This window comes from Diabrotica undecimpunctata, chromosome 11, assembly GCF_040954645.1.
Source record: "Diabrotica undecimpunctata isolate CICGRU chromosome 11, icDiaUnde3, whole genome shotgun sequence".
Lineage (NCBI taxonomy): Eukaryota > Metazoa > Arthropoda > Insecta > Coleoptera > Chrysomelidae > Diabrotica > Diabrotica undecimpunctata.
Window position 1 is genome coordinate 13,165,472 of NC_092813.1, and position 23,567 is coordinate 13,189,038.

Here is a 23,567-nt window from a genome sequence, read left to right on the forward strand (position 1 = left end):
AATTTACTATGGAATCACAAACAGGAGATTTTCACTGTCATCACGGCATGTGTTTGTCTTTTTAAAGACGAATTATATGCTATGATTTTTTCTGACGGATATTCTCAAGTTAAAGTTGATTTCATGGAATCGAATGAACTATCTTACAAGTAAAGTCGTCCCAGGAACGCAACTCAACAATATTGGCAATATCATTTTAAAGTCGTCTACTTTAAAATGTATAATGTATGTCTGAATTGTCAATATAAATGAGTCAGATAAAATTAAATTATTAGAAGAATTTTTCACCAAGTAACAAAAAAACAAAATTTGTTTAATTAACTAATGTTTGTATTTTGAGAACGATTTCCGAAGTGGAAATTGAAACGTCAATAAACGTACTTTAACCTTTAATTGTGGCTTATTCCCATTTAAATAGTAATTAGCTGTAAATAAGTAAAAAATCTGTTATTTGTTTTTTGATTGTTACAAGAAAACCATACCTGATAGAAAAAAAACAACAATAAAACAACTTTTGTTTAAGTATATTACTGAGAAATCACTAGTATAACAGACCAGCATATCTGTGTATGATTGACTTAAAGAAAGCATTTGAAAGATACAGGGAAAAACGAGGTATGTCAAATGACGGGCGAAAATGAGATAATTAGACCATATAGTGGCACAACCTGGATACTATTTTATGTAAAAAATTCACATCGATGAAAGAAGTTAGTCAGGATGTAACACATATTTTTATATTTGTTATACAGAGTAAAAAAGGAGGCATGTCCGAGCGCTACAGGGAAAAAAGGAAGGATGTCAATGTCAATGTGACCGACGCCGACGAAGCGGTTAATACATTTAGTTTGTACTTGGTTCAGAGGTGTTTAGAGGTTATGTATGTTTATGTACTGAACCTGAAAGGAGAGTTATCGAGTTGTAAATATGTCTAGTGATAGTGACGAATTTATGAAATGTGATGTTATGGACAAATGGGAAAATAATTGGAAGAAACGTAAAAAATAAGAACGAATTCATGAAGTAAATAAAAAATTAAATAGACAAAGCCATGTAATAGGACCGGATTGTAAGCACGTTAGGTTTAAGTGTTTTCTACAAATACTGGAACAAACAAGAATTCAAATTATTAGAAAGTTCCACCTCATGAAGTCGACAGATGCCCAAAATATATACTTATGCAGATTAATTACTGTACAAACTGTACAGCAAGGAATACCACGAGTATCAGAGGACTCTGATGATGGACGTCTTCATGATGCCGCCTTTAGTTATAGAATCCGTTATAATGTAAATGACGATACACAAGAAGTCTAGTATGTCAGAAGGCCTTTTTGGCATTTCATGGAATTGGGAAAAAAAAGTTAGAAGTTCTACAAAACTCAATAAAATTGACAGGTCACGCTTTAAAAGATACTAGAGGAAGACATGAAAACCATCGTCATCAAGTTTCTATGGAAACAAAAAACTGTATAATGCAGCATATAGGGTCTTTCAGGGGCAGAAAAAGTCAATACAGTTTGAAAGACTCGTCGAAATTATACTTATCTGAGGATTTAAATATTAACAAAATGTACACAATGTACGTAGAAAAATTTCCAGACATGCGTACTTCATACGAAATATATAGAAGTACTTTTTCAACTCAAATTTAATATTTTCTTTGGTTTTCCAAGGTCCGATACGTGTACGTTGCTATGATCCTCAGTAAAAAAGTAACGAGATCAGTAAGAGGCTTCGGAAAGAATTATAATGCTGCAGCTATTGACAACCCATGGAACAATGAACTTAATTCAGATTTATGAGCCAACTGCTGACAAAAATGATGAAGAAATAGAAAACTTTTATAGCGAACTTCAAAAAACATTACATCTCACAGCATCTAGAGATATAACAGTGATCATGGGTGATTTCAATGCAAAAATTTTCGAAGGAAAGTGCTAACCTAATGTAGGACCATATGGGCTTGGTAATCGAAACGACAGAGGAGATCGCTTAATAGAATTTTGCCAGGAGCATAATGTTATAGCCGCAAATACATTTTTTTAATTACTTAAGCGACGTCTTTATACATGGAAATCGCCAGCTGACAAAGACAACAAAATCGTCAGAAATCAAATTGACTACATCCTAATAAAACACAGATATCGAAACACAATTCAGGCAGTAAAGGCATATCTAGAAGCAGACGTATCCTCTGATCACAGTCTTCTTATTGCTAGGTTTCAACTTCAACTAAAAAAGATGCAAAAAAGCCGCAACAACAATAAACTTAACATACAGAAACTAAAGTCAGAAGAAACAAAAGAAAATCTGAAACACGAAATGAACACAAATCTAGATAGAAACCCAAGAAATAATTGCAATGTAGAGCAGCAGTGGCAATTCTTCACAACCTCTATATTGGAGCCAAGTAAGAAAGTACTTACAACAACCAAATGTAAGAAAAAAGAGTGGATGACCGAGGAAATTTTAGAGTTGATGAATGAAAGGAGAAAAAACAAAACTATCAATACGATCCACTATAAACATCTTTAAAATCAAATAAGAAGAAAAATTAGGGAGGCTAAAGAAACCTACTTCTCTGAAAAATTTAAAGAAATAGAAGAACTGCAAAACAGATATGACAACTTTAATCTACATAAAAAAGTCAAAGAACTAGCCGGAGTCGGAAGTAGAAGAACCTCGAATATATTGCTCGACAAAAATGGAAATATTATATTGGAGACAGAACAAAAACTATGACGATGGAAAGAGTACATCGAGGAATTATTTTATGACCAGACAGAAGTTGTACATCTGTAGACAGCCAAACGGGAGATGTAGGCCCAGAGATAACCAAATCCGAGGTTAGTCAGGCATTAAACTCAATGAAAACCAATAAATATGCTGGTCCAGATGAAATAGCAAGCTAGCTATTAAAGTTGGTCAACGAGAAAAACCTGGACATAAAAGTAGAACTGTTCAACGCTATCTATACTATGGGAATCATCCCTAGAGAAATGTTGACATCAGCATTTGTGTGTTTGCCAAAGAAAGCGAATGCCAAAGAGTGCAGTGACTATCGAACCATAAGCTTAATGTCACTTACCTTGAAAACTCTGTTGAAAATTATCCACGCCAGAATTCACTCTAAACTGGAGCTGGATATTAGTGACACACAATATAAGTTCCGCAATGGTATGGATACCAGAGACGCACTATTCTCCTTCAACGTGCTAACGCAGAGATGTTTGGATGTTAACCGTCCTCTTTACGTATGTTTTATAGACTACAATAAAGCGTTTGATAAAGTAAAACATGACCGACTCATGGAAATTCTAAAAAATAAAAACCTAGATGAAAGAGATTTAAGGCTAATAACAAACCTTTATTACAATCAGCGAGCAATAGTACGAATTGAAAAAGAGACATCTGAAGAAATGGAAATAAAGAGAGGAGTTAGGCAAGGCTGCATACTATCACCTCTATTATTTAACGTTTATTCTGAAGAGGTAACTCGAGAAATTCTGGAAGATGAAACAGTCGGCATAAGAGTAAATGGAGTCTTAGTTAACAATATCAGATATGCAGATGATACAGTAATAATAGCCGATAATTTACAAGACCTAGAAAGACTTATAAGTAAAATAGTAATGTGTAGCAGGGAGTACGGACTCTCGTTCAATATCAAAAAGACGAAGTTTATGAAAATTTGTAAAAACAACCATAATACTAACGAAATCTTAATCGTAGAGGTCCAGCAGATTAAAAGAGTAAAAAAGTACACTTACCTAGGAACACTTATAATAGAAAATAATGACTACACTGCAGAAATAAAAGTCAGACTCGAAAAAGTACGTTGTAATTTTATGAAAATAAAAAAGGTCCTATGTGGCAAAGACTTAACATTAGCTCTTAAAGTACGCCTAACAAGATGTGACGTATACAGTGTACTATACTATGGAGTGAAATCATAGACTTTAAATCTAGACACAATGAGACGACTTAACGCCTTTGAAATGTGGACCTATAGAAGAATTTTGAGGGTTTCCTGGGTAGATAGATTTACGAACAATGAAGTACTGAGCAGAATAGGTAAAGAGAAGGAAGTTGAACTTACAATTAAAAAAAGAAAGCTACAGTATCTCGGACATGTGATGCGGGGCGAGAAGTATGGCATCCTGCGACTCCTGCAAGGAAAGATATATTTCACTTTAAAAGATACCAATTTACAATTTTAATTCAATTGGCAATTCCTTAAGTGGCCAATCACTGTACCCGTTACCCTATTTCACTCCGTTGTAGCCTAATATGCCTAATTGTAGAAATAACTATTCTTAAATTATATTACGTTTTTTGTTGAATAAACTAATTTAAATAAAATACTGTTTACACTTTTTCTTAAGGTTCCTTCTTCATTACGGAAGGGTGGCTATAACTACAGCAAATTGCTCTCTATGTTGAGCTGTTCTTAGTATCGAATGTGTGTCCATGCCTGTCCAGTCTCTTACATTCTTCAGCCAGGAGCATTTTCTTCCTTCTAGTTTCCCTTCCATTATGAGTCGTAGAAAGTTATATTTTTCTTCTATGTAAATATATTCTAGATAACTCGTTTTTCTGTTATTTACAATATTTAGGAGTTCTCTCCCAGTCCTTATTCTTCTCACAGCACCTCGTTGTTGGTCACGTGCTCTGTCCACGAAATCTTCAGCATCCTTCGAAAAACACACATTTCAAAGGCTTCTATACGCCTCATACTGGTAATTCCGAGAGCATATGTTTCCACTCCGTATAGCAATAAGGAATAAATTAATGTTTTTACAAATTGATGTTAAATATCCAACGATAAGATAGAGATACATTCATTAATGTTTACACTTACATTGAGTTATTGCATTTAAATTACTTAACTTTAGGATAGGATAGGTGGGTTTAAATAATTGTATTTAAAATACTCAGTTTAAATTGACAGTCCTTGATTTTTCATTATTTATATTTTAATAACTTTCCTTTGGTTTAATAGTCTTGTACACTTGATTTTACGCTCATAGAGTATGTGGATTTAAATTATTTTTTTTTATTTAAGTTTAAGACCCCTTAATGTTTTACCCTTCTTTGCACCCGTAGGTTATTTGGGTTTTAATAACTTCTCATTGGTTTAATATATCGCTTAAAATAATTATTGAGAAAATGGTTCCCTTACACATAAGACACGAATCATATAAATCGTAAAGCTGCAAAAATCTAAATCCTATATCAAAATCACTCTCAAGACCCATCCCTCCCGACAAAAATTTCTGGATCCGCGGTTTCTGTTCTTGCTGCTTAAAAATAATTGCATTTGCCATCAACTGCCTTGCTTGTTCAGACAAGACTTTGCCTTGTCTTTTAATCCTTTTAATCTCTTTTAGTCTTGGTTAATCATTTATGTTAATAATGTAAAAACTAAAATCAATCACAATAAGAGCTGTTTCAATACAGCAAAAGAAAAAACAATAATTTTTGATTTGATAAATTGACAAAATTTGAAAAATGATTTTTTGCTATACACTGCGCATCCGTGATGAAGCCTAATATATAAAGAAACAAGTCTTAAGCTATATTTGACGATTAGTACTTGAGCTTTTGATAAGGTCAGTGTTTACTAATTTAATCTTTAGTTATAGAGAAAAATATAAGTGGCAGGGACAGGTCAATTCCAAAGTAAATCGTGCACAAACACTTTATATATACTAGTTATTAGTGACAGAATTCATTTTTGCGTGCTTTTGAAGTATCACCTCCACCAATAAACAATTGACATACAAAAATATAGGTAAATATAGGCACGTAAATATTGGTAAAACAGAACAGGCAAATTTTAATACATCTTGTAAGAGTTGCCTTGCCTCCTCGGGAAACTGTATATGCTTCAGAATTTTAACAAATTTACACCATTAGTTTGCGGACAAACTAATGGCCCAAATTTCTGACGGTGTGGCTGTAATGGAAAGAGAATATAACGGTTTACAGGCTGGAGTTCCAGAAACTTATACAAGTGCAACATTTATTCACTGTAATAATTATACAGAGTTCATTTATATTTATCTTAATCTTTCAGTTTTATTAATCAAGTTATTGTTATCTTGCATAATCTCTCTTAAAAAGTTTTTGTTTTGTTAATTAAAAAAGCTTTTTTTTCTTTTTTTTTGTCATGTATATATTATAGGCTATTTCATTAATAATTTTAATATAGATTCCTGGGCTCAAAATACTACGGTTTAACCCAAACCAATTAATTAAAATGTGTCTCCTTACTGAGTTACAGGGTGTTTTATTTAAAAATTTAAAGACTATTTTTATACTCAGTACTTTAAAACTCTTTGACATATCCTTGTGAAACTTGGCAGGTAGTGTAAGTACTTTACCTTCTAATCTTCTTCTCCTTCAGGTGCCATCTCCGCTACGGAGATTGGTAATCATCATAGCTATTTTAATTTTTGAGGCAGTAGCTCTAAATAGTTGTTTTGAGCTGCATCAAAACCATTATCTCAGATTCTTAAGCCATGAAATTTGAGGCAGTAGCAGTTAATTTTTGAGGCAGTAGCTCTAAATAGTTGTTTTGAGCTGCATCAAAACGATTATCTCAGGTTCTTAAGCCATAAAATTTGTCTTCTTCCGATGCTTCTTCTGCCATCTATCTTTCCTTGCAGGAGTCGCAGGATGCCATACTTCTCGCCCCACATCACATGTCCGAGATACTGTAGCTTTCTTTTTTTAATTGTGCTCTCATATGTGGAAACATATGCTCTCGGAATTACAAGTATGAGGCGTATAGAAGCCTTTGAAATGTGTGTTTTTCGAAGGATGCTGAAGATTTCGTGGACAGAGCACGTGACCAACAACGAGGTGCTGTGAGAAGAATAAGGACTGGGAGAGAACTCCTAAATATTGTAAATAACAGAAAAACGAGTTATCTAGAATATATTTACATAGAAGAAAAATATAACTTTCTACGACTCATAATGGAAGGGAAACTAGAAGGAAGAAAATGCTCCTGGCTGAAGAATGTAAGAGACTGGACAGGCATGGACACACATTCGATACTAAGAACAGCTCAACATAGAGAGCAATTTGCTGTAGTTATAGCCACCCTTCCGTAATGAAGAAGGAACCTTAAGAAAAAGTGTAAACAGTATTTTATTTAAATTAGTTTATTCAACAAAAAACGTAATATAATTTAAGAATAGTTATTTCTACAATTAGGCATATTAGGCTACAACGGAGTGAAATAGGGTAACGGGTACAGTGATTGGCCACTTAAGGAATTGCCAATTGAATTAAAATTGTAAATTGGTATCTTTTAAAGTGAAATATATCTTTCCTTGCAGGAGTCGCAGGATGCCATACTTCTCGCCCCGCATCACATGTCCGAGATACTGTAGCTTTCTTTTTTTAATTGTAAGTTCAACTTCCTTCTCTTTACCTATTCTGCTCAGTACTTCATTGTTCGTAAATCTATCTACCCAGGAAACCCTCAAAATTCTTCTATAGGTCCACATTTCAAAGGCGTTAAGTCGTCTTATTGTGTCTAGATTTAAAGTCTATGATTTCACTCCATAGTATAGTACACTGTATACGTCACATCTTGTTAGGCGTACTTTAAGAGCTAATGTTAAGTCTTTGCCACATAGGACCTTTTTTATTTTCATAAAATTACAACGTACTTTTTCGAGTCTGACTTTTATTTCTGCAGTGTAGTCATTATTTTCTATTATAAGTGTTCCTAGGTAAGTGTACTTTTTTACTCTTTTAATCTGCTGGACCTCTACGATTAAGATTTCGTTAGTATTATGGTTGTTTTTACAAATTTTCATAAACTTCGTCTTTTTGATATTGAACGAGAGTCCGTACTCCCTGCTACACATTACTATTTTACTTATAAGTCTTTCTAGGTCTTGTAAATTATCGGCTATTATTACTGTATCATCTGCATATCTGATATTGTTAACTAAGACTCCATTTACTCTTATGCCGACTGTTTCATCTTCCAGAATTTCTCGAGTTACCTCTTCAGAATAAACGTTAAATAATAGAGGTGATAGTATGCAGCCTTGCCTAACTCCTCTCTTTATTTCCATTTCTTCAGATGTCTCTTTTTCAATTCGTACTATTGCTCGCTGATTGTAATAAAGGTTTGTTATTAGCCTTAAATCTCTTTCATCTAGGTTTTTATTTTTTAGAATTTTCATGAGTCGGTCATGTTTTACTTTATCAAACGCTTTATTGTAGTCTATAAAACATACGTAAAGAGGACGGTTAACATCCAAACATCTCTGCGTTAGCACGTTGAAGGAGAATAGTGCGTCTCTGGTATCCATACCATTGCGGAACTTATATTGTGTGTCACTAATATCCAGCTCCAGTTTAGAGTGAATTCTGGCGTGGATAATTTTCAACAGAGTTTTCAAGGTAAGTGACATTAAGCTTATGGTTCGATAGTCACTGCACTCTTTGGCATTCGCTTTCTTTGGCAAACACACAAATGCTGATGTCAACATTTCTCTAGGGATGATTCCCGTAGTATAGATAGCGTTGAACAGTTCTACTATTATGTCCAGGTTTTTCTCGTTGACCAACTTTAATAGCTAGCTTGCTAATTCATCTGGACCAGCATATTTATTGGTTTTCATTGAGTTTAATGCCTGACTAACCTCGGATTTGGTTATCTCTGGGCCTACATCTCCCGTTTGGCTGTCTACAGATATACTAGCTTCTGTCTGGTCATAAAATAATTCCACGATGTACTCTTTCCATCGTCATAGTTTTTGTTCTGTCTCCAATATAATATTTCCATTTTTGTCGAGCAATATATTCGAGGTTCTTCTACTTCCGACTCCGGCTAGTTCTTTGACTTTTTTATGTAGATTAAAGTTGTCATATCTGTTTTGCAGTTCTTCTTTAGTTGCATCTTTTTTAGTTGAAGTTGAAACCTAGCAATAAGAAGACTGTGATCAGAGGATACGTCTGCTTCTAGATATGCCTTTACTGCCTGAGTTGTGTTTCGATATCTGTGTTTTATTAGGATGTAGTCAATTTGATTTCTGACGATTTTGTTGTCTTTGTCAGCTGGCGATTTCCATGTATAAAGACGTCGCTTGAGTAATTAAAAAAATGTATTTGCGGATATAACATTATGCTCCTGGCAAAATTCTATTAAGCGATCTCCTCTGTCGTTTCGTTTACCAAGCCCATATGGTCTTACATTAGGTTAGCACTTTCCTTCGAAAATTTTTGCATTGAAATCACCCATGATCACTGTTATATCTCTAGATGCTGTGAGATGTAATGTTTTTTGAAGTTCGCTATAAAAGTTTTCTATTTCTTCATCATTTTTGTCAGCAGTTGGCTCATAAATCTGAATTAAGTTCATTGTTCCATGGGTTGTCAATAGCTGCAGCATTATAATTCTTTCCGAAGCCTCTTACTGATCTCGTTACTTTTTTACTGAGGATCATAGCAACATACACGTATCGGACCTTGGAAAACCAAAGAAAATATTAAATTTGAGTTGAAAAAGTACTTCTATATATTTCGTATGAAGTACGCATGTCTGGAAATTTTTCTACGTACATTGTGTACATTTTGTTAATATTTAAATCCTCAGATAAGTATAATTTCGACGAGTCTTTCAAACTGTATTGACTTTTTCTGCCCCTGAAAGACCCTATATGCTGCATTATACAGTTTTTTGTTTCCAAACAGTTTACAGTGTTTTGTTTGTTGTTACTTGATGACGATGGTTTTCATGTCTTCCTCTAGTATCTTTTAGAGCGTGACCTGTCAATTTTATTGAGTTTTGTAGAACTTCTAACTTTTTTTTCCCAATTCCATGAAATGCCAAAAAGGCCTTCTGACATACTAGACTTCTTGTGTATCGTCATTTACATTATAACGAATTCTATAACTAAAGGTTGCATCATGAAGACGTCCATCATCAGAGTCCTCTGATATTCGTGGTATTCCTTGCTGTACAGTTTGTACAGTAATTAATCTGCATAAGTATATATTTTGGGCATCTGTCGACTTCATGAGGTGGAACTTTCTAATAATTTGAATTCTTGTTTGTTCCAGTATTTGTAGAAAACACTTAAACCTAACGTGCTTACAATCCGGTCCTATTACATGGCTTTGTCTATTTAATTTTTTATTTACTTCATGAATTCGTTCTTATTTTTTACGTTTCTTCCAATTATTTTCCCATTTGTCCATAACATCACATTTCATAAATTCGTCACTATCACTAGACATATTTACAACTCGATAACTCTCCTTTCAGGTTCAGTACATAAACATACATAACCTCTAAACACCTCTGAACCAAGTACAAACTAAATGTATTAACCGCTTCGTCGGCGTCGGTCACATTGACATTGACATCCTTCCTTTTTTCCCTGTAGCGCTCGGACATGCCTCCTTTTTTACTCTGTATAACAAATATAAAAATATGTGTTACATCCTGACTAACTTCTTTCATCGATGTGAATTTTTTACATAAAATAGTATCCAGGTTGTGCCACTATATGGTCTAATTATCTCATTTTCGCCCGTCATTTGACATACCTCGTTTTTCCCTGTATCTTTCAAATGCTTTCTTTAAGTCAATCATACACAGATATGCTGGTCTGTTATACTAGTGATTTCTTAGTAATATACTTCAACAAAAGTTGTTTTATTGTTGTTTTTTTTTCTATCAGGTATGGTTTTCTTGTAACAATCAAAAAACAAATAACAGATTTTTTACCTATTTACAGTTAATTACTATTTAAATGGGAATAAGCCACAATTAAAGGTTAAAGTACGTTTATTGACGTTTCAATTTCCACTTCGGAAATCGTTCTCAAAATACAAACATTAGTTAATTAAACAAATTTTGTTTTTTTGTTACTTGGTGAAAAATTCTTCTAATAATTTAATTTTATCTGACTCATTTATATTGACAATTCAGACATACATTATACATTTTAAAGTAGACGACTTTAAAATGATATTGCCAATATTGTTGAGTTGCGTTCCTGGGACGACTTTACTTGTAAGATAGTTCATTCGATTACATGAAATCAACTTTAACTTGAGAATATCCGTCAGAAAAAATCATAGCATATAATTCGTCTTTAAAAAGACAAACACATGCCGTGATGACAGTGAAAATCTCCTGTTTGTGATTCCATAGTAAATTATGAGGGAAAAACCAGGAAAAAACCTCATAATACAATCCCGACATGGTAAGTATTTGGTCGTGCATTTAGTTTACTTTCAATAAACACCAAATTCTGATTTTATGTGTTTGGTATTTAAAAAACATAAATGATGTATCCTCTATATTTTACCGACTTACTAATACTGGTATTTTCCTTTGGACAATTGGTCTCATTTAGCATAATTAGAGCCGCTTCTTTGATTTTTCTCTTTTTACCATCCGTTTCTTTTATAGTCGGACAGATTTCAATTAAAGGTGACTCATTTACAAATTTAACTGAGAGCTAACGGCAACAATTCTAAATATCAGGAGAAAAATCTTACCGTGTTCGTTTTTATTGTGTATGCTTCGACAATGTAAATACCTAACTAAAATATACAAAATAATTTCATAACATTTGCCCACGTAACAATATAAATTGTGCATACCAGTTCGTTTTTCGAGCGTATAGTTGGACCAGTTTAGTTAAATATTTTAAAACATCGGTAAACTTATCAACATTTCGCTTGGCTATATATTTACGTCCTTGGAAAAAATAGTAATGAGATGACATATTTGATTCGTTTCACATTCTTATATGTCCATAGGTGGGGTGTGTTCTGTTTCTTGTGCATGTGACTTTCTTTTATATACAGTGATGAGTGCCTTAAGAACCGGCAAAATAACGCAAAACTAGCTTATGAGCTAGTTGACTTCAGTCATAATATTACAAGTATGACGTCGAACATTAACATTTTTTAAATTTCGCATAAAGTAAAAACTGATTGAAGGCAATAAAGCAAATGTAAGTAAACAGTTTAATTAGTAGTAATTTGATAATTAGTTCTGTGTTGACGAATACAGAATAACAAGCTATGATAATTCTGTATTGAGAAGAGTGTATTCGACGTCTCAAATCACAGTTTATTATTGATCATTACTTTAATTTTGGATAAAAACATAGTCAGACTTAAACTGTTTTTACTTACATTACGTGATACGTATTACTATGACTGAAGTCAACCAGCTCATAAGCTAACGTCTAAAGGTGGGAAACTTTCGATAGATCTAATGTAATGTAAAGTAAATTATAGGTTTATATCGATAATTTCTCACCTCTACTACTTTCATTTCTTTTTATTTCACAACGTATTATGTTTTCTATCTTTTGCGTTATTTTGCCGGTTCTTAAGGCACTCATCCCTGTATTTTTTAAATAAACTTTATTATTATTTATTTACTATTTATTAATTTTAAAATAGTTTTTATGATAAGTAAACAACAAATACATAGCAGATTATTATGATTGATGTTTATTCTTTTTAGAGCATTAAGATGGATGGCGTAGCGGGTCCAAGTAATGTACAAAGAAAACGGAAGTTTATGTCGGTAGAAAAAAAGCAGATTGTCTGTAGAGTGTATGAAAATTGAAAAAGCACACTTCATACAGTAGAAGCTGTAGCTCAGTGTTCATTTTTAACGGGAGTATCCGTATCGACAATAGAACGCATTGTAGTGAAAAAAAGGTGACTGGGATTGTGCAAGCTCCAAAAGTACATTGTCGTGGTAGAAAAACAATTAATTTGGACGAGTATTAGAAAAATTTTGTACGCTCTACTATTCATTGTTTATTTTTTGAGAATAAAGCGCCAACCCTCGAATCCATTAGGACAAAGGTAATAGAAAATGGTCTGATTCCAAAAATGAGCAAACAGACGTTAAGGATAATAATAAAAGAAGATTAAAAATTTGTATATGCCAAAAGATCCCGTAAATCTGTCTTAATAGAAAGAGAAGATATAGTCTCATGGCGACGAAGAGATCTTCGCTCTATTAGAGAGGTTCGTTCTGCCCACAAAAAGAATTACTATCTGGACGAAACGTGGGTAAATACTGGTCACACAGTATCTAAGATCTGGCAAGATACTACTATAACGAGTTATCGTCAAGCATTTGTGGATGGTTTATCAAGAGGGTTACGAGGACCAACGGGTAAAGGGCAACGACTGACTGTCGCCCATATAGGTAGTGAGAGTGGATTTTTAGAAGATAGTGCACTAATTTTTTTATCTAAGAAAACGGGGGATTACCATGAAGACATGGAAGCCCAACGTTTTGAAAAATGGTTTCAATCCCTTCTTTCACGAGTCGAGCCTAATTCGATAATAGTGATGGATAACGCTTCTTATCATAGCCGATTAGTAGAACATCTGCCAACTATGGCCACCAGAAAAGCAAATATGCAGAGTTGGTTAAGACAAAAAGGAATTCCATTTTCCGAGGACATGGTTAAGGCTGAGCTTATAAATGTAATTAGACACAATCCTTGTGAGGATTGTATTGTAAAATTATCAAAATTACTTAACATATTGACATTATTAATTTGATTTTCTTTTTCTTTCTGTCAAAACTTATTACTACGGTTTCCATGTCTCTTCTATTTTTTATATTTATTTTAGGTTAATTTGACAGAGGAAGTGTCTATGTTGATGAAAACATAGTTTCATAAACATCAAGTATCTTTGATATATTCCCTAGTAGTTACTCTTTCCATCTTATTTTGGGCGGCTTTTAGATAATAATAGATCACCTAGTAGGATCTTAGAACGCTTAGTGAAACTATGATGGGACGTCGGCCAGTATAAAATCCAAGGAAGCAGTGGATACACGAAGTAAGAACCGATGCTAAAGAGATACTGAGGGTGGATAATTGGAAGAGAGTAGCCAAGGAAAGGGGTGCTTAAAGGAGGATGCTGGGAGAGAACAGGGCCTGACGTGGGCTGTAGCGCCATAGGAGAGAGATTATATTATATGGAGAGTTATAGTATAGCACAGTAAACTGAATAATTTCTATATTAAAACCGTCATTAATAAAATAAATTTTATTGTGTGCAATAAATTATATATAAATATTATATTCATTTTATTTGCTTTTAACGGAACAAAAGCAAATTTTCTTACGGAACATAAAATATATGTAATTACTATTTAAATGGGAATAAGCCACAATTAAAGGTTAAAGTACGTTTATTGACGTTTTAATTTCCACTTCGGAAATCGTTCTCAAAATACAAACATTAGTAAATTAAACCAATTTTGTTTCTTTATTAAGAAAGAAATTAAAAAAGAAACAAAATTTGTTTAATTTACTACTGTTTGTATTTTGAGAACGATTCCCGGAGTGGAAATTGAGACGTCAATAAACTTACTTCAACCTTTAATTATGGCTTATTACCATTTAAATAGTAATTACTTAAAAATATCACAAGAAAATAGCTTCAGAACACTAATAAAATATATGAAATTACATAATTTACTTTTTAAGTGATTGAAATTAAATTTTAAAAATTGTTTGATGCCCATTGATCATTGCTTAATTACTAACCTTTCTTCTTATATGGCTTTTACTTTATCCGTCAAGACACACATAATAATTTAATAATTATATCGGTCTTAGATTTAATTTTTAGGTAATTACTTATGTATTTAAATAAATAACTAAAATTTTACTTTGGTATGCCCCTGCAAAGTTGATAAGGGAAATATTCTTTCGTCGCTTTAAATGCGATGTTGCTAAAAAATCGCCTTCAATTAAAAACTGTTTTATTATAGGACTATATTTGAGCCATTGAATTGAATCCTGAACAAATCCCCTCCGTTGGCTCAGTGAAGATGTTCGTTCAGTTGTAATGGAAACACCAAATAATAGTAGCAGAGTTTATTGTTGAGACGTACACTATGGGTGTTGACCCGGGATTACTTTGAGTAGAGACAGATGAAGTTGATCGTTGAAGACTATCAAGTTCGTTGAGTGAATATTGATTGAATGCTTTTCTAGGCAAGAGATATTAGTTTTATATAAACTTTAATTGGGTCAATATTTTGGAGGAGATTTGATATTGGACATACTGCGGAATCGGGAAATCTGGCCCAAGTGTCAATACTCAAAGTTTACATATAAGTATTACATAACATAGTAAAATTCAAACATGATAAATTATAAATAGTTTAAGAATAATCAATAATCTTCCAACCGTACCCTAGCTATCAATGTCCGACTCTATCTCTAGATTAAAATTAGGGCAATTGGATGAAAATGTGGAAAGTGGGATGTCAACTTGGGAAGTCGACGGTACATTGTTGTGCCGATTACTAACTAATACAGGCACTTCCTGTTCGTTAGTCTGAGTTTGTGGATTCCCTGAACGACATAGTGGTGCAACAGGACGGTACTTCCATAACGTGAGTATCCCAATTATTACCATTATAGTAATGATCCCGGTGGCCACAAAATAATGCCAATTAGATTCGTGAATCGATCGCCACTGCGTATGCGTCATTTCTTGTTCCAGACTCTCCTCCTCAAGTAACACATAACGTAGCTCTCCTCCTGGTATGTCAAGGTAGGTGTTTAGAGGCGTGTTAAACTTGCGGGGTGTCCTCGCCACCAGTTGGGCCACGGGAGTGATTGGCGACTTCAGGTAACTCGTCACTGCTCTGTCCACCCCACTGCTAGTGGGGAGTAATGTAATATTTTTCGTTTGGGCGATACATTTGGGTGAAAGCTTCAGGAATGTGACTCGTTCCAGTACTCTTTCGCTCCGATTTCCATCGCAAATAATGGATATGTGTATCGTGACTGACGTGATAACTAGCCAGAGGTTGGGAGTACCCATCTTACTCCATTGAGCTGTCTGTATTGTTCTGGCTACCACTGGACATGTGCTATTCTTAGATCGCTCATAAATTTCTTCAAGTATGCAGTTTGGTTGGGTATCCATGTTTCTTATAGCCGTTGGTGAGCACGCTATCTGCGCCTTTGTCAACAGTAAGCACCTTTCTCTATCTTCCGCGGTCAATTCGAAGTAGTGCAGTGTGTTATAATCTACGACCAGTAGATTCCTTGGGGCGACAAATGTGCGCAACACCGACCCCTCAACGTTAAGTGGTATGGCCGTGACTTTGAGCATGCTGTACTTATTTTTCCCTGTCACTATGAAGTAGCCGATGACTTTTATATATCTGTCGTCATGACTGACTTCTGTTTCTATAATGGGTTGTCGTCGTAATTCGACCCCTTGAGGCAGTATCTGCCCTGCTTTCCCTATTAATTTGGTTATTTCACCCGGTTTCACTATATCAATGAAGTGTCCGTGGTTATAGTGAAGGTTTAATATTCCCTCGTAAAATTGAGTATATTCGTTTATGAAGTCCACAACTTGTAATGCTATCGTTTGTATTCGTAACGTGCTATATTCGGTTTCTACTTTTTGTGCTTTGTCTTCTACTTCGTTAAGTCCTTTAGATATTTCTTGTAGACCTGTGATTAGTGCTTTGTTAAACTTGTTCATTTGCTCGTTTATCCTGTTCTCTGTGTGATTGATTGGTACCGGTGAATAATGTTTTTATTTCTGAGCCTTCAGAAGTATTGTGGACTGTATTCCTTGTATAAAAAATATTTATTCTGACTTTTAACACCTTTATTATAATAATTTTATAAAAACTTAAAATTAACAAAACCCAAAAAAGAATGTCTTATTTCTCCTTGACAGCTACGCTTCGTCGTTGTCGCTGATGTTCGATCCATGCGCCCTGTGGTCCGTGCAGGGACGGCTCTTGCACTGTTGACTGCTGAACATGCCGCCCCCCTTGAAAGGCTTAAGTGATGCCTTTCAAACAACGCTTCTTGTAAACCATAACCATTATTGTTCATCCATTGGCAGGACGGCTAACTTTACACAAGGCCTTTTGAATTCACCTTTAGAAGTACGCACAGTCACAACCCGCACAACATTATCTGTCCCAGCATGTAGTTGCAATATTCTACCGAATTCCCATTTAGTAGGAGGAAGACCATCCTCTTGAATAATAACCAATGATCCAATTTTCACGTTGTCAGCTGCTGTTCTCCATTTGGTTCGCTGCTGAAGTGAAGAGAGGTACTCACGTGACCAGCGTACCCAAAAACTCTGAATTATCTGAGTCAGGTGATGATACCGTTTCAACTTATTCGGATTTATTTCAGTTAGCTCTTCTTGTGGCAGTGCTACAAGTGGTGCTCCAATTAGAAAATGTCCAGGGGTGAGTACACCAAGGTCTTCTGGACTTTCCGACAGAGGTAATAAAGGACGGGAATTTAGGAGAGACTCAATTTGCGTCAACAAAGTATACATTTCGTCATATGTAAATTTATTATTACACATTACCCTTCGTATATGAAACTTTACCGATTTTACAGTTGATTCCCAGATGCCACCAAAATGTGGTGAGTGAGCTGGAATAAAATGCCAATGAATCTTATGTTCCGAAAAATAATCTAAAAAATTTGATTTTACCGTTGCATCATTCATAAATGAATATAACTCCTGCAAATGATTATTTGCCCCAACGAAGTTAGTTCCATTATCAGAATACATATTTTTACATAGACCTCTTCTAGCAATGAAACGTTTAAATGAATTTAAGAATGAATTAGTACTTAAATCATATACAAGTTCAATATGTGTCGCCCTTGTTGTAAAACATGTAAAAATACATATATAGCATTTAACTACTTTACAATTCCGTAAATAGCTTGTTTTCAATTCAAAGGGACCCCCATAATCTACACCACAATTATAAAATGGCCTTGTAGGCAGAAGTCTAGATTTAGGTAAATCTCCCATAAGAGGTACAAGCAATGTAGGTTTGACACGAAAGCAAGTAACACATTTATGCAGAATGTGCCTAACCGTGCTACGTCCAGATAATAACCAAAATTTTAAACGAATTATTGATAGCAATGCTTGTGGACCTGCATGCAAGTATTTATGATGATACGATATCACTATAAGTTTAGTTAATACATGACCGTTCGGGAGTATGATTGGATGCTTCTGGTCAAAAGACAATTCTGACTTTTGAAGACGTCCACCAACTCGTAATAGTCCTGTATCATCAAGAAAAGGATTTAATGATAAGATTTTACTCGATTTATGTATTGGTTTTGATTTTTTTATTGTTTGTATTTCCTGATGAAATACTTCATTTTGTGCCATATATACCAAACAGAAAAAACTTCTTTCTTTTTCATCTACAGTAAAAGGACCCGTTGTCTTATTATTAGATGATTTACAATTGGTGACAAACCGAAGTATATATGCAAAAACACGCTGCAATTTAGCTAAGCTGGAAAAACGGTTCCAAATTTCAGCAAATTGCACAGTTGATATAAATGTTTGAATTACCTTCTGTTCAGGTATGATAGAAATGTGTGAATTTGACAAAGCCTTAGTAGGCCAAGACAATTTATGAGAAGCTAACCATGGTGGCCCATTCCACCACAATTTTGAAGTGTTTAATAACTTTGGTTCATATCCGCGCGTAATTATGTCGGCTGGGTTATCATGCGAGTCAACATGATGCCAGCTATATCCATTAGAAAGCCTTTGTATTTCCGACACCCTATTTCCAACGAAGGTTTTCCATTGTGACGGTTCACCCAAAATCCAATGAAGAGTTATCATTGAATCAGACCAAAAATGTACCTCATCAAAGCTAACACCTATTGTTGCGATAACCGCCGATGCCAATTTGGCAGCCAATAAAGCACCACACAATTCCAATCTAGGCAAAGATATTGTTTTTAAGGGTGCTACCCTTGATTTCGCACATAATAAATGAACTAAGCAAGAACCACCTTGATCCAGTGACCGAATGTAGAGTGCTGCTCCATAAGCAGACTCTGAAGCGTCACTGAAACAATGTAATTGTCTATTAATTGGATTAGAACACAAAACTTGCCTGCTAATGTGAGTTTTCTCCAAATCTGCAATTGATTCCCTAAACTGGTTCCAAGCTGTGTGTAAATCTAAAGGTAAAGACTCATCCCAATTTAATTTTAATTGCCATAGTGATTGCATTATTAATTTAGCTTTAATTATAACTGGCCCTACTAGTCCAAGAGGATCAAATATCTGTGAAACTAAAGACAGAACTGTTCTTTTGCTAACCTTTGTGTAATTAGAAAAATTGATTTTATATTGAAGCGAATCTATCTTTGAGTTCCAATAAAGCCCTAATGTTTTTGTTGTAACATCATCTGCAAGATAATGTTCAATGTCTCCCTTTATTTGAATATCCTCATCAAAAATTTCAGGTTTGTTTGATACCCATTTTCTAAGTGAAAATCCTGCTGTGCACAAAATATTATTTAATTCATCCTTTAATGATTTTACTTCTTCAATTGAACTCCCTCCTGTAAGCAAATCATCAACATAAAAATCCTTTAAAATCACCTGGGAAGCTAGAGGCAGGTTCAATTGATTCTCATGAGCTAATTGTTGTAAGCTTCTTATAGCCAAAAATGCTGCTGGAGCGGTCCCATATGTTAGCGTTTTCAGCTTGTATGTCTCAATTGATTGCTCATCCGAAAACCTCCATAATATTTGTTGTAGTTTTTGCTGAGTTTTGCAAACAAAAACCTGTCGATACATCTTTTCGATGTCTGAAGCTATAACTACATTATGTTTTCGAAAACGAAGAAGAATGCACATTAAATCATCTTGTAATTTTGGTCCGACCATTAGAACATCATTTAATGACAAACCACTGTCAGTTCTAGCTGACCCATCAAACACTACCCTTAATTTTGTAGTTAAAGACGTTTCATTTAAAACTCCATGATGTGGAAGATAGTAGTTGGGTGTTTCTGAATTGAAATCAGTTTTATCTTCAACCTTTGACATGTGACCCAACTGGATATATTCCTGCATAAACTCATGGTATTTAATTTTCATTTCCAAATTTTTATTTAATTTATTTTCCAATAATTCAAATCTTTTTAGTGCATTACTATAAGAATCTCCTAAGTCAGAAATGTTTGACCTTGTTGGTAATTTAACAACAAAATGACCGTTTTCATTTTTAATCGTGCTAGCTTCAAACAACTCTTGACAATAAATGTCCTCGTTGGACATAACCTTTTTTGCACCAAATTCTTCTATTAACCAAAATTTTTCAATTTGGTTTTCCAAAACATTAGACGAAAAATTACATACCTCTGAATTGTTGCTAACCTTAATTGATTGACTAACTGGCCCTGAAATAACCCATCCCAACTTAGTTTTTTGGAGAATTGGTTGATCTTTGCCAAGTTTTATCTGACCCACACATAATAATTGCCAAAAAACTGATGCTCCCAGTAATACATCAATTTGTTTTGAAACCCCAAATGTTTCATCTGCAAGTACAATGTTTTTAAGAATATTTATAAAATCCAAGTTTAAATCCGAAGTTGGTAAATTGTCAGAAATTTTATTAATTACCAATAAAAATGCATTTGTTTGATAATTGCTAAACTTTGATAAAAGTGTCCCATTTAATGCCTGAGAAATGTTTGTTATACCTTGACCTAAACCTTTAACCGGAATGTGTACCTTATCTGCCCGTAATTGTAATTTTTCAAAAAATGAACGTGATATAAAATTTGACTGTGAACCTGAGTCCAATAAAACTCTACATTCATGCAAAATTCCATGTTTGTCTTGCATATATACTAAGGCCGTTGAAAGTAAAATATCAGTTTTTAATCTGTATGATATACCTTGCTTAGAATGATTTAAAAAATTAATTGAATCCTGACCTATATCACCCGAATGTGATTCTAAAAAACATGTCTGACCTATATCACCCGAATGTGATTCCAAAAAACCTGTCTGACCCAAAAAGTTTAATTGAGATGTACCTTCCATTGAATTATTATGGAATGCACCTTGTCCCTGAATATGTACTTCCTTTCCCTGATTAGATATGCCATTTCCCTGTGTGTGTGTTTCTTTCTGGGTAGATATACCACAAATTTGTGATTCAACCTTTGATCCGTTGAGTTGAGTTGCATTTGTTTGTAAATGAGAATTGTTTATAAATTTACCATCCATATGTAAAAGAGTATTGTGTCGTTTTCCACAAAGTTTACAACCTCCCCATGTACAATGTTGTACTAAGTGTCCATCCTTTAGACAGTTCCAACATGCTTTTGATTTTGTTACCTCTTGTCTTCTAGCTGACACTGATAAATTATGAAATTTTTTACATGAATAAAAATAGTGCGGTAAATTACAAAGTGCACATTGTTTGGACGTTGCAATGAATGACTTTGATAATGTCATTTTTTGCACCCTTTTTTTTGTTTCCTTTGATATTTGCTCTATATCTTGTTTATCCCTTTCTGAATTTTGTAAGTGTTGTACTTTATGATCTATAAATGCTAAGAATTCCTGTATCGTAGAAAATTCGTTAACTGGACCCTTTTCTTGCCATTCCTTATTTGTGTAATAATCAAGCTTTTTCTCTATGGTACAAAGTAAAAGAACATCCCAATGTTCAACTGGATAACCTAACATACCTAGTGACTTTAAATTTCTTTTTATACAACCTGACAATTTCTTTAATTCTAAACTATTTACCTGAGTTATTTTTGGATATTCATATATAGCTTCAATATGACCACGTGCAATAAGTTTTTTCTTTTCATATGTTTCAGATAAAAGTTGCCATGCAATAGTAAAATTTTTGCTAGTAGTTTTTAGCTGCTCCAGTTCATCCTGGGCATCCCCTATCAAAGCCCTTTTTAAATAGTGAAGCTTGTCAACATCATTTAAATCAGAATTTTCTATGACCATACTAGTAAAACTATCTCTAAATTCTAACCTAACCTAACTAAATGTTGATAACAACCATTAAAAGTTGGAACCTCCAGTGGTGGTAACCGTACATTTTTTAAGCTATTTCGATCTAAACTTGTATTGTGACCTGAGTTTGCTATAGTATCGTTTAAATTAACTTCATTCTTTAATATAATTTCTGCAGAGGCTATTAGTTTAAAATATGCATCCTGAAAATCTAACCTTTCTTGTAATTGTTCCTCTGATGTGTCTAATAAGTCAATTTCACTTTGTATTTGATCAAAATCATTCCACCATTCTTTGCATTTGTCAACCCTAACTTGTAATTCTACTATTTTATCGTGAGTAAAACTGCTTATAAATGAATCAAATTTTGTAATTTGTGCCTTAAAGATACCACGCTTTCTTTTTAAAACTGTTAGCTGATCCATTGCATCGACTATGTATAATATTAATAAAGTTTAAAGCTTGCTATTAATAAATCCTAACAAACCGAAATTATAATAACCTTGTGACACAAATTAATATCTCTCTTATTCCAGGATAGGTATTATAGGAATGAAAAAATGTGTACTCACCACATACCATGCCATATAAACTTTTTCACTTGCCGATAAAAAATACACTAACTTGTTGCTTGTTGATAAAATCCGTTCGAATGACCATGAATAATGTTTTTATTTCTGAGCCTTCAGAAGTATTGTGGACTGTATTCCTTGTATAAAAAATATTTATTCTGACTTTTAACACCTTTATTATAATAATTTTATAAAAACTTAAAATTAACAAAACCCAAAAAAGAATGTCTTATTTCTCCTTGACAGCTACGCTTCGTCGTTGTCGCTGATGTTCGATCCATGCGCCCTGTGGTCCGTGCAGGGACGGCTCTTGCACTGTTGACTGCTGAACAACCGGATTATATATTTTATACGGTTCTGCCTTTATGGGTTTTAACATCGTTAAAAACATTATAGCTACTAGTATTTTCTTCCATCTTAGTGCTGCTGCCTTCTTCGGCTTTTCCTGTTTCTCTTCTTCCAGTCGTATTAGTTTATGTATGGGTCTTTTAGTCAGTTTCCCGTTTGCCTTTCTCACTGTTACTACTCTGGTTAATCCCTCCGCTCCAGGGTGTGTTTCTGTTACCCTCGCTAATGGCCATCTGCCTGGAGGTGTATCCTCTTCTTTAATTATAACTATTTCTTCTTCTTTTATGTTAGCGTGCGCCTTATGCCATCTATTTCTCTGTTGTAGTTGGTGCAGGTATTCCTGTTTCCAAATTTTCCAGAAGTCTCTTTTTATTTTCTCCAATAATCTCCACCTCGTCGGCATCTTCAAATAAGTCGTAAGCTCTTCTTCCTGATTTGGTGATATAATTTCTCTCCCTATAAGGAAGTGAGCTGGTGTCAGGGCTATTTTCCCTTCAGGGTCTTCTGATGACCCACATAATGGTCTCGAGTTCATACATGCTTCTATTTGTGCCAGCACCGTACTCAATTCTTCATATGTTAGAACTGTTTCCCCGATGATTCTTTTCAAGTGATATTTCATTATTCGCACTGCGCTCTCCCATAATCCTCCGAAATGTGGTGCATATGCAGATATGACATGCCACTGGGTACCTAGTGCCAGTAATCCTTGTTTTATCTCGTCATCTATTTTTTGATTTTCTTTTTTCAACAAATTTGCTGTTCCTACGAATGTGG

At 34.2% G+C, this 23,567-nt stretch overlaps 2 protein-coding genes across 2 annotated transcripts; one reads left to right on the forward strand and one right to left on the reverse strand.

The window, feature by feature from the left end:
• The first annotated feature begins 927 nt into the window (after positions 1 to 927).
• LOC140452688 (uncharacterized) lies at positions 928 to 13,701 on the forward strand. Its single transcript, XM_072547008.1, has 3 exons — positions 928 to 997; positions 12,989 to 13,509; positions 13,660 to 13,701. The coding sequence occupies exons 1-3, from the start codon at positions 928 to 930 to the stop codon at positions 13,699 to 13,701; spliced, it is 633 nt and encodes a 210-aa protein (XP_072403109.1).
• Positions 13,702 to 18,038: 4,337 nt separating this feature from the next.
• On the reverse strand, positions 18,039 to 21,861 carry LOC140452689 (uncharacterized). The gene is made up of 4 exons (XM_072547009.1): positions 20,586 to 21,861; positions 20,239 to 20,420; positions 18,427 to 19,947; positions 18,039 to 18,128 (listed from the first exon to the last, which is right to left on the reverse strand). Exons 1-4 carry the CDS (start codon positions 21,859 to 21,861, stop codon positions 18,039 to 18,041), a joined length of 3,069 nt encoding a protein of 1,022 aa, XP_072403110.1.
• Positions 21,862 to 23,567: the final 1,706 nt, after the last annotated feature.

Coding starts and splice junctions, on each gene's coding strand:
- LOC140452688 (XM_072547008.1), top strand. CDS start 928: ATGTCTAGTGATAGTGACGAATTTATGAAATGTGATGTTATGGACAAA. Junction 998..12,988: donor GGAAAATAATTGGAAGAAAC/GTAAAAAATAAG, acceptor CTGTCTTAATAG/AAAGAGAAGATATAGTCTCA. Junction 13,510..13,659: donor TTAAGGCTGAGCTTATAAAT/GTAATTAGACAC, acceptor TATTTATTTTAG/GTTAATTTGACAGAGGAAGT.
- LOC140452689 (XM_072547009.1), bottom strand. CDS start 21,861: ATGGTCATAGAAAATTCTGATTTAAATGATGTTGACAAGCTTCACTAT. Junction 20,421..20,585: donor GGTTAAAGGTTTAGGTCAAG/GTATAACAAACA, acceptor TTGTACTTGCAG/ATGAAACATTTGGGGTTTCA. Junction 18,129..18,426: donor CTATCATACCTGAACAGAAG/GTAATTCAAACA, acceptor TTGATGATACAG/GACTATTACGAGTTGGTGGA.